This window comes from Gracilinanus agilis, chromosome 1, assembly GCF_016433145.1.
Source record: "Gracilinanus agilis isolate LMUSP501 chromosome 1, AgileGrace, whole genome shotgun sequence".
In the NCBI taxonomy this organism is placed as follows: Eukaryota; Metazoa; Chordata; class Mammalia; order Didelphimorphia; family Didelphidae; genus Gracilinanus; species Gracilinanus agilis.
The window spans coordinates 590,567,435-590,579,718 of record NC_058130.1 but is presented as its reverse complement, the minus strand read 5'-3'; the positions used below and the strand labels follow the sequence as shown (position 1 = coordinate 590,579,718).

Below are 12,284 nucleotides of genomic sequence, written 5' to 3'. Positions count from 1 at the left end.
CCCCGCCAACCGCGTACTGCTTTGGCTGTGTCCCATAGATTTTGATAAGTTGTGTCCTCATTATCATTCTCTTCAATGAAATCAGTAATCATTTCTGTGATTTGTTCTTTGACCCACCGGTTTTGAAGAATTAGATTGTTTAGTTTCCAACTAATGTTAAATTTGCCTTTCCATGAGCCCTTATTATGATTTTTATCACATTATGATCTGAAAGAATTTAATTCATTATTTCTGCTTTCCTACATTTGTTTGTGATGTTCTTATGCCCTAGTAGAGCATTGGTGAACCTTTTCTGAATTTGAGTGCCCAGAGGGCAAATTCAAGCTGTCTGTGAGGCCCAGAGAGCATTACCAGAGAGAGCTAAGGGAGGAAGCATTTGCTTTGGGAGACTGAACTGAGGGGGTAAGCATGCAAAAAATGTCCTCAGATCCTGGGAAGAGGGGGAACAGAGCAGCTCCCTGAGTGCTGGATCTGCACCCATGTGATATCTTGGCCAAAGCTGCCCTAGCGCATGGTCATTCTTTGTATATGTACCATGTGCTGCTGAAAAGAAGGTATCTCTATTCAATTTTCTCCATATATCTATTAGTTCTAATTTTTCTAACATTTCATTTACTTCCCTTATTTCTTTCTTATTTATTTTTTGGTTCAATTTATCTAGTTCTGATGGGGGAAGGTGGCCTTACTTATTTATATATATGTAGTAATAATTATCATATAGTAATATGGCTTTACTATTTAATAAGCTCTTTTAGTTTCTCCTTTAAAAATCTGGTTGCTATACCATTTGGTGCATATATATTGAGTACTGATATTTCTTCATTATTTATACTGCCTTTTATTAAGATGTAATTATCTTCCTTATCTCTTTTAATTGAATATATTTTTACTTTAGCTTTGTCTGAGATCATGATTGCTCCTCCTGCCTTCTGTGTCTCTAATAGATTCTGCTCTAACTTCTTTTCTTTTCCTTGTGTGTGTCTACCTGCCCCAGGTGTGTTTCTTGTGGACAATATATGGTAGGATTCTGGTTTTTAATCCATTCTGCTATCTACTTCCATTTTATGAGTGAGTTTATCCCATTCACATTAATAGTTATGATTACCATCTCTTTATTGCCGCCATTTTAATTTCCTCCTTTAATCCTAGCTTTTCTCTTTTCCCTCTTATCCTCCCCTCCAGTGTTTCACTTTCAGTTAGTCCCCTTCCCACCACCTTCCTTCTTATTCCCCTCTTATTATAGGGCCTTTTGAATGACTTCCCCAACCTCCCCCACTCTAGTATTGTTAACTCCCCAACTCCCTTCCCTACTACCTTCTACTTCTCTGTAGGGGGGCAAGAGAAAATTCTATACCCTAATGCCATGATAGTGAACCCATCTCACCTGTGCCAGAGATGGCATGCATTGACCTCTCTGTGAGCACTCATGCCAAGGACCCAATACCCTAAGGACCCAGGGTGCCCATCCCTACATCACAGAGTTTACCAGAGTTCCTAACCAGAAAGCCAGAGGGAGGCACAGCTGGGCTGTTCCCCTCCCTATCTCCCCAGTAGGAGTTAGTAAGCAGGTCTCTTCAAGACAGGATCCCTTGCAGGACAAGATTGCCTAAGCTTTTCCCCACACCACCCTGTCCTTATATTAGGATTAATTAAGCTATAGGGCTAATGAGGACCATTTGGAGTAATTGGGATCTTAGCAGCTAAGGACAGGGTAAAGAATAGTGGGTAAAATTTTTTTTTAAGGCCAGACAGAATTTTGAAAAGGTGCCCATTGGAATTCTGGGTAGCCTGAGACAGTTGTTTTTTCAACTGCTGACCTGCACAGCAGGGGATCTCCTGTAGTTTTTTTCCCTAGGAGAAGAAGGCTGGTGTTTCTGTTCCTTGGAACACCGAAAAAACCCAGTGGCAGATGAAGTAGGAGAACAGGTTAGAGTTTCTGGAATAAATTTGTGGGGGAAATCAACAGAAAAGAGAAAAAGAGGGACTGTTTTCCCTCTGTGTGGCTGCTCCCTTCCTCCTACTCCTTCAACCCCCTGAGAAGGCAGACAAATATTATCAATTATACATGTGAAATCATGCAAAACGTATTCTATATTGTCCATATTACAAAAAAGTCAGAAAATTATACTTCGATTTGCATTCAGAGTTCATCAGTTTTCTCCCTAGAAGTGGATACCATTTTTTCTTCATGAATCCTTTGGGATTGTCTTGAATTGCATATTGAGTAGTCAAGTCTTTCACAGCTAATCATCATTACTACATTACTACTACTGTGCCCAATGATATCCCAATTCTTCTCACTTCACTCTATCATTTCATATAGGTTTTGTCATGTTTTTTTTTTCTGAAACCACCTCCCTCATAGCACAATAGTATGCCACAACTTGTTCAGACATTCCCAAATTGATGAACATCCTTACACTTTCCAATTCTTTGCCACTATAAAAGGAGTTGCTAAAAATATTTTTCTACATATAAGTCCTTTACCTTTGATCTCTTTGAGTTACAGACTAGCGGTGGTATTGCAGGAGTAAAGTGTATGCAGAATTTTTATAGTCCTTTGGACATCATGCTAAATTATTCTCCAGAATATTTACACCAGTTTACAACTGCATCAACAGTTTATTAGTATATCTTTTTCCCCCATCGTGTCTAGCATCTGTCATTTCTGATAGGTGGAAGTGAGACGTCACTTATTTTAATTTTCTTTCTCTAATCAATAGTGATTTAGAGCAATTTTTATATGACTTTAAATAGTTTTGATTTCTTCTTACAAAAACTGTCTGTTCATATATTTTTACCATTTATGAACTGGAGAATGGCTTTTATTTTTGTAAACGTGACTCAGTTCTCTATATATTTGAGAAATGAAGCCATTATCAGAAAAACTTGCCTTAAAATTTTGGTATTACTTCATTGTCTATGATACCTTTTTAGCAAAATATAGTTTCCTTTTAATTAGGTCTTTTTTTTTTTTTTTGCTTTGTCTGAGATTATACTTTCTATCCCTACCTTTATTTTTTTTTAACATCAGTTGAAGCATAATAGATTCTGCTCTACAGCCCTTAAAAAAGTGTATTTAAGTTTCAAGCCTACCTTTTTAAATGACATATAGTTAGATTATTGTTTCTAATCCATTCTACTATCTACTTCCATTTTATTTATTTATTTTTAGGTTGAGGTGTTTCATTCAAAGATATTTTTATTTTTCTCAATTACATGTGGTAATAATTTTCAACATATATTTCCCAAAATTATAAAATACAAACCATCTCCCTCCCTCCCTTCTTTCCTCCTCCTTAGATTGTAAGCAATTTGATTTGGGCTATACATATATTATCATGTAAAACACACTTCCATATTGGTCATTGTTGTAAGAGCACTCATACAAAACCAAAGCCCCTAAATAAAACACTAAATAAACTGGTGTTTAAGACAGTATGCTTTGATCTGCATCCTACTCCTAAAATTCTTTCTCTGGAGATGATTAACATTCTTGGTTATAAGTCCTTTAGTATTGTCCCAGATAGTAATAATAGGCTAACCCTATGAGTAGAAACCACTGGCTTAAGCTACAATGGTTTCTCAGGAGAAACCCCAAGTCAGGAGAAACAAGCAGTGTCTGCTCACATCCAATCCCACAAATTAACTGTCTTCAACCCTTCTCAACTGCCCCTCACCCAAAGTTCTTCAGGGGGGTCCCCTGGAATTTTGGGTGAGGCTCTCCCTGTACCTTTGCAGGGATTCCATGCTTTGCATCTGCACACAACATATTGTCCCAGATCATTGAATTGCTGGGAGCAGTCATGTCTTTTACAGTTGATTAGTTGATTTTCAATATTGCTGTAGCTGTGTACAATGTTCTCCTAGTTCTGATTGGATCAGTTCACAACTCTGCCACTAATGCATTTCCACTTCCATTTTATGGGTGAGCTTACTCTATTCATATTCAGTTATGTGTATTTCCATTTATTATGTTTTCTTCTATTTATCTTTCTCCCTCTATCTTGTCCCTCCTCAAAAGGCTGTTTTGCTTCTGATCACTGCCATTCCATTTTATAGTCCCCTTCCCCCTGTGCCAATATCTCTTAACCCATTGACCTCCTATTTTCCTATTAGGTAAGATAGATTTATATATATGTAACTGAATATTTATATATATTCTTCCTTCTTTGTACTAATTCTGATAATGAAGTTCAAGCATTGCTTGCCACAACACCCCCACTTCCCCTCCATTATAAGAGTTCTTTTTTGTGTGTCTTCTCTTCCTTTCCTCGCTCCCTAATTTTTTTAAGATCATTCCAACATAATCAACTCACATTCATACTTCTGTCTATGTAGACTCCTTCTAACTGCTCTAATAATCATTAAGTTCTTAGGAGTTCCATAAAACATCCTTCCATAGAGGAATGTAAATAGTTTAATTTTATCAAATTCCTTATGATTATTATTTCATTTCTTTCATTTCTACATTTCTCTTGAGTCTTGTGTTTGAATGCCAAAATTTTAATTCATTTCTGGTCTTTTCATCAAGAATGTTTGAAAGTCCTCAAATTCATTAAATATCCACCGCCCCCATCTCCCTAACCCCCAAAGGATTGTACTCAGTTTTTCTGGGTAGATCTTGGTTATTTTTGATTGTAATCCTGGTTCTTTTGCCTTTTGAAATATGCATAATAAGTCCTCTGTTCCTTTAATATGGAAGATACTAAATCTTGTATGATCTTGACTATGACTTCACAATATTTGAATTATTTCTTTTTGGTTGCTTGCAATATTTTCCCTTTGGCCTAGGAACTCTGGAATTTGAGAGTTTTTGTTTTGGGATCTCTTCCAGGAGGTGATTGGTAGATTGTTTCAAAAAGATATCCAGGCAGTTTTCCTTAATAATTTTTTGAAATACGATATATAGGCGCACACACTCTCTCTGTCTCTCTGTCTCTCTCTCTCGATCATGGCTTTTAAGGTAGTCCAATAATTCTTAAATTATCTCTTTGATCTATTTTCCAGGTCACTTGTTTTGTTTTTCAAGTGAAACTTCACATTTTCTTCTGTTTTTTCATTCTTTTGATTTGATTTTATTGTGTTCTTAATGTCTCATGGAGTCATTATCATCTACTTCTCAAATTCTAATTTTTAAAGAAGTATTTTCTTCAGGGAGCTTTTTGTACCCCTTTTCCTACTTGGACAAATCTGCTTTTTAAGCACTTTTCTTCTTCAGTGAATTTTCGGATTCTCTTTTTCCATTTGGCCTATTATACTTTTTAATAACTTCTTTAATGAATTTTTGTGCCTCTTTTACCATTGGGCCAAAATGGTTTCTTTTGTCTTATGGAACTCATTGATAGCTTATTAAATTTCTTTTCTTAAGTGGGTTTTGTTTAAGCATTCTATTTCTTCTTTTGATAATTAGGGCAGTTTGTGTTTTTGTAACTGCTGATCTATTTAACATAAGTTTTTCAGATTTATTTGCAATATAACTGGGCAAAATAGCTCATAATAATTGTTTTAATTTCCTCTTTATTTGAAGTGAGTTGACTCTTCATTTTTGATACAGATAATTTGGTTTTCTCTTAATCAAATTAACTAATAGTTTATCTATTTTATTATTTTTAACCCTTACCTTCTGTCTTAGAATCAATACTAAGTACTGATTTGTATTGATTCCAAGGGAGAAGAGCAGTAAGGGCTAAACAATTCAGGTTTATGACTTGCCTAGGTCACATAGCTAGGAAGTTTCTGGTCAGATTTGAAACAGGACCTTCTGTTTCAAGGTCTGCCCCTCTTTATGCTTAGCTACCTAGCTGCCTCTTTATTGTATTTTTTTCTTTTCTCTTCACAAAACCTCCTAGTTTTATTAGTTCAATGATTTTTAAATTTTTAATTTATTAATCTCCCCTTTGATTTTCAGTATTTCTGACCTGGTCTTTAATTGGTGATTTTTAATCCTTTTCCTATTTTTTTCTTTCTAGTTTGATGCCCAATTCATTGATTTGCTCTTTCTCTATTTTATTGATGTAAACATTTACAGTTATAAACTTTACTCTGAGAACTGCTTTGATTGCTTCCCATATATTTTGGTATATTGTCTCATTGTTGCCATTTTCCTTAATGAAACTGTTGTTTCAATGATTTGTTCTTTGACCCATTCACTCTTTATGGTTTATTTAGTTTCCAACTAATTTTTTAAATTTGCCTTCTGTTCTAGAATCAATATCATGTATTGATCCTAAGGCAGAAGGGAGGTAAAAGCTAGGAAATGGGGGGGTTGAGTGACTTTTCCAGACTCATGCAGTTAGGAAGTATCTGAAGTTAGATTTGAACTCAGCTCCTCTTGTCTCTAAACTTGGCTCTCAATTCACTGAATCATCTAGCTGTTCTTTTCCCCAATTAATTTTTAATCTACTTTTCCATGGCCCTTTATGGAATGTAATTTTTTATTGCATTATGATCTAAAGAGGATGCATTTAATATTTGTGACTTTTCTGCATTTAGTTGGGATTTTTTAATCCCTAAATACACCATCAATTTTTGTATAGGTGCTGTGTACCATTGAGAAAAATATCCCTTTCCATTCTCTTTCAGTTTTATCCATAAGTCTGTCATATCTAACTTTTCTGAAATTGTATTCATCTCTTTAACTTCTTTGTTCATTTTTTTGATTAGATTTATCATGTTCCAAGCCCTCCAATCCTTTAATGTAGAACAGTGATTGGCAACCTTTTGAGGTTAGTGTGTCAAAATTCACCAAAAAAATGAGCATAACTTGGGTGGTGTGTCATTTTTGAGAAAAAAACCCCATAATTTTGTGATATTTATAGTTTAAATAACAAAAATGTATAATTATAATATATAGCTATATTTGATAAACCCAAATAGGTAAATTAATATAGGTAGAATTGTCATATATAGTGCACAGTGTCTACACTTCACTACAGCAAATGTTACAGCCTCAGCATGTGGCCCCATACTTCTCTGTATGTGGTCGCGTGTCATCGAAAATGGCTATGCATATCATTGCTGACACACGTGACATAGGTTTGCCATCACTGGTGTAGAAGCTGCTAAATCTCATGTTATCCTGGTTGAGGCTCCACAATATTTGAATTGTTTCCTTCTGACAGGATTTGATTTATTGTTTGGTTGATTGTTGAGACATAAGAAAATGCAGATTAAACTTAAAAGTCTCACCTGGATATTTTGTTTTTTCAGAGAGCTGGTTGCTAAAAGTTTTACCATCATACCTTTTCTTGTATTCTGCTTGGCAGATGTAGCCTGGTAGAGGGAGTTTCCTCACTGGGACATGCCCTTAACATTATAATCCCAGGCCTGGCCTGAAGAAAAGAAAATTTGTGGAAAGAGAGATCCTGTGAATCAGTGGCAATCACAGTTATATCTAGCTGAAGAAATGACAAGACTAAATGTGTTGTTTTTAACTTGAGGTATGATGTCTTCGAAATGTGTCAAAGAAAATACAATTGACTTGGGGCATCTATTAGTAATTAAAAAATAATCTTTATTATAATTTATGTGCTCATGAGAGTAATGAGTACAAATGCCACAAAACTAGAAGGCATCCCCTCCAAAAACAGAAGTCAATACAAAAAGGTCTAAAATCTTTAACTCATGCAGTAGACATAATATTAAAAAAAAACAACCCTGCTTTTAACATTAGGCTTTTACTTTCCATAAAAAGAACAATCTCATCCATTAAACAAGTAAATATTTTAGACTATACAAACATATCTTTTCAACAAAGGAGATATATATATATATATGTAGTTATATATATATTTATAAATTTACAAATATGTACATCATTACAGTTTTCACAGTTGAAATAGGGATTTACCAGAAAGTCTGGCAAACAATTTCTATTTTAAAATGAAGTGCTTAAAAAAAAAAAGGATATTAAAAATTCGATGAGTTTAACTGTCATCCAAACAGCATATTATACCAAATGTCCACTCTACAGTTTGGATCATGGAGCTTTAATTACACTTATGAATATTTCTTTGAATACTTTGAGGACTAATGAAATACCTTGGCATATCCTACTTGTTATACTTTCAGGGAGATAAGACAATCATTACTTAATGTCACCTGCTTTAAGTATCTCACACTAATATAGCACCCTGGTTTTGCTGTAATCATAGCACGCTGCTATCTCACACCCACTGTGGGGCAGCCATCTGAGCACAGACAATGATGAGGTATTTCTGGTAGGTATCTTGCTTCAGACTTGCTTCATGAACCCTGTTGAGAGCAAAGACACTGTCACATACTTCCCTTATGTCTTTCCAGAAGTTACGGACCTCTGCCAGTTCCCCAAGCACATCCCACATCACAAGGATCCTTCCAGCCCTCTGACTCTTCTTTAAGTTCTTGGGTACACTACTGACAGAATATGCTTGGGAAAGTGGGAATGCCAGCTTCTTCTTAGTTCATAGCAAGTTAATCTTGAAATTTTCTTAATTAAATATATGCACACACATATATGAGTGGATATAACTTTAATTCGTAGGTCTTAGCAACCTGACTTTTCAATAGAACAAACATTAAAACTGTGAATTATTGGAGGGGCAATGGGGGTGACTGAAAAAGGGAAGTAAGAGGTTATATAGACATTCAAAAATTAAACTGATAAAAACTAACATTCCACCCAGTTTTACAGGCTAATCTATTTGTGAAAGTCTTTTTCTGTGCCCTTCTGAAGGGCATTCTAGGTAGCTAAGGGGATAATTCAACCCTGAGTCTATTACAGAGGAAAAATCACAAGGCAGCTGACATTTATTACAGCTTGTAATAAAAAACAAAACAAAAAAAATCTTTTTCTTCAGTGAGTCCCTACTTCCTTAGCCCACTTTTCCTGTTAAAATACAGCATCACATGAATATTTCAAGCTTATAGGACAACGTCCAATAAAAAAATACAATGCATATAAAAAGCTGAGATGCCCATCTTTAAATTGTCATCCATGCCAGATGAGACTGGATTATAACGGGTGTTGCTGGAAGCAGTGGACAATATAGTTGACTGATTCAGAGACCTGCTCTGTCATTAGACAAAGGAAAAAGGTGACAGGACTTGAGGAGCCCAACTTTATTTTGTTCCATAAATAATCATGTCTCTGCATCCCTTCAGTAGGGTTCCTCCATTGCCGTTGTCTCTCCGGTTCAGTGACAGCACCATCCTAGTCCTGGTCAGGAGGGCCATACGCCATGGCCCTTATACATCAGGCAGAGTGTTGGGAAGTGTTTAGAAAGCCGTGGCAACTTCATTTCCATAACGACCTCCAATCTTCACGCAGTCTCGAGGAAACTGATCCAGCTGCTCATATGCTAGCCGTCCGTCTTCTCCTGGATAGAAAACACTGAGTGTTAATACACAGGAAGCCTTTGATTTTCTCTAACAATAGGTTGGCATGAGTTTGGAGGGCAGCGTTGGCATAATTTTAGTTGATATAATTTAGTTAAAAAAGAGAAAAAAGGGGGCAGCTGGGTAGCTCAGTGGATTGAGAGCCAGGCCTAGAGATGGGAGGTCCTAGGTTCAAATCTGGCCTCAGACACTTCCCAGCTGTGTGACCCTGGGCAAGTCACTTGACCCTCATTGCCTACCCTTACCACTCTTCTGCCTGGGAGCCAATACACAGTATTGATTCCAAGACAGAAGGTAAGAGCCTAAAAACAAATAAATAAAGAAGTAAAGAAAAAGAGAAAAAGATAAAAACCACTCTTTTAAAAAAAAAACAAAAAAAAAGAAAAAAACCCACTCTTTTTCACTTTACTGTAGTCTTTAAAGATATTTGGAGGGCAGTTAGGTGGCACAGTGGATAGAGTGATAGATCTTGAATTAGGAAGACTTGAGTTCCAATCTGGCCTCAGACACTTCCTAGCCAGCTAAGTAGTCCCAGGCAAGTCATTTCACCATTTGCCTCAGTTTCCTCATCTATAAAATGAGCTGGAGAAGGAAATGGCAAACCATTCTAGTATCTTTGCCAAGAACCCCAAATGGGATCACGAAGAGTTAGAAACAAATGGAAAACTACTGAAAAACAGCTAAGATGTTGGACAACTTTTTCTTTTCTTTTTAAATTTTTTTTCTCATGGTTACATGATTCATGTTGTCTCCCTCCCCTGTCCCGGAGTTGATATGCTGGACAACTTTTTCTAGTTAATATTCATAACTAAGAATTATTTGGGGGAAATCTGTAACTCTGAGAAGGTTCAACAAATGTTTAAATATAAAAAGAGGCTGAGGGGGCAGCTGGATGACTCAGTGGATTGAGAACTAGGCTTAGAGATGGGAGGTCCTGGGTTCAAATGTGACCTCAGACACTTCCCAGCTGTGTGACCCTGGGCAAGTCAGTTAATACACAAGCACTGATTCTAAGATGGAAGCCAAAGGTTAAAAAAAAAAATACTGGGACTCCACCACCACTACCACTAAGGCCACCCGAAATAGAAACATTTATAATTATTTGAGTATTTGCAAGATATAGCAGTAAAACAAGAACATAAATTAATCTTTTAAAAAAGACGTTCAACATTTTAATGTCCTAGAGATCATTGAAAGCTGGAGTTCTTAACATTTTTTGCATCATAAATCCCCTTTGACCTTCTGATGAAGCCTGTGAACCCTTCAGAGTCATGTTTTTAAGTGCTTCAGATACTTTCTAGCTGTGACTCTGAGTTAAGTCAATTAGCCATTCTCAGCTCGAGTTTCCTTATTTCTAAAAAGGAGATAAGTAACAGTAGAATTGTTATGAGAATGAAGTGATATAATATTTGAAAAGTATTTTGCAGACCTTAAAGTGCTATATAAATTTCAGCTCTCATTAATTATTATTAACATTATATATATTATTACAAAGGAAATCAATTATATTAAAATTTACAATAATTAAAAATATTAAAAAAATACCAAGATCATAGACCCCCAGATCAAGAAACTCTGATTTAAGGAAACTGCAGTGAATACTTTTGCATAATGAAAAAGCTGTATGTAGGAAATGATCGTCCCCTAACTTAACTGTTTGATTAATGAAGATTTTTGTGTACTGGTTTTTCTTAAAGGAAGACATTAAGTATCACAAAAGCTATGGACTCTCTCTGTTTTGTTAGTTGTCTTTGATATGTTGAACCATTTGCACTAAACAATATTTTCACTTCTGTGTATTTACATGTGTTCAGTTTTAAGTGTCTCAGAAAAACTGATGAGCCATTTTTTGAATGACAGGATAAAAACAATAAGTGAGAGGGCAAAGTTGGGCTCCGATGGGTGGCATTACATACAAATATTATCTCATATGATTGTCACGATGATCCAGAGAGGAAGGTTTTATTACTCACATTTTACAGTTGAGGAAATTGAGGCAAACAGAGGTTAAGTGACTTGCCCAGGTTACCCAGTGTCTGAGGCTGGATTTAACTAACCTATATATTTAAAAAAAATTCACCACAACAAATGGCACAAAAATATTCTTAGAACATATGCATATAAAACTTACCAAGAGAGAGGAGGGTTTCAGATGCCACATTTCTGATCTCTTCATTATCAGACTGGCACAGACTCACGAGCATTTTAATGCTTTCAGTAGCCTACAAAATGGTAAAGAGAGAGCTTTTGGGAAACGTCCTCATTTCCTATTGCTTATAAGGTACAACAAAGAATTCTGGCATCTAGAGTGGAGGGAGATATTGTCATCATACTAGAGAATCAAATTCAGCAGATACTTAAGTTCCTACACTGTGCCAGCTTGGGGCTGGAGATACCATGGCACTGTTGTTCTACCTATATCTCTTACAAAGTATATATACTTTCTCATTAAGCCCCTTTTCATAAGGAATAGTTAAAGATGAAAAAGGCAGAAATAATATTTTTGTGTAAAGAGAGATTAATAGTCTCCTAGGGAAAAGGATATTGCTGATGTTTTAGATAAACATTTTGATATATGAATAGAAAAATAATTTAATTTTAAAATATACTGCTAAACTATGTATGTAAAGAAACAGTTTTAAATGGGATTTGGGCAATTTTGGAGAGAAAATGATCAATGGAATAGATTTGAAGGCTCAGATTTCTTTGGCAACAAGGTTGCATGATGCTAAACTTGTGTGAAAGCAACTTAAAATTTTTTTCAAACCACCCTTAGTATCAATTCTAACTAAGATAGAGGAACAGCAAGGGGTAGGTAACTGGAGTTAAGTGACTTGTCCAGGTCACATAAGCTAGGAAGTATCTGAGGCCGGATTGAACCCAGATCCTTCCATTTCTAGGCCTGG

At 35.8% G+C, this 12,284-nt stretch overlaps 1 protein-coding gene across 1 annotated transcript in view; it reads right to left on the bottom strand.

Annotated features, from left to right (window-relative positions):
- Positions 1–9,258: 9,258 nt before the first annotated feature.
- Positions 9,259–12,284, bottom strand: part of RIPOR2 (RHO family interacting cell polarization regulator 2) — a 62,505-nt gene continuing 59,479 nt past the window's right edge. Inside the window, exons 21-22 of the mRNA XM_044683513.1 lie at positions 11,510–11,600; positions 9,259–9,359 (exon numbers count right to left, since the gene is read on the bottom strand). Coding sequence (XP_044539448.1) covers positions 9,259–9,359; positions 11,510–11,600 — 192 coding nt within the window. The remainder of the gene's footprint in view (positions 9,360–11,509; positions 11,601–12,284) is intronic.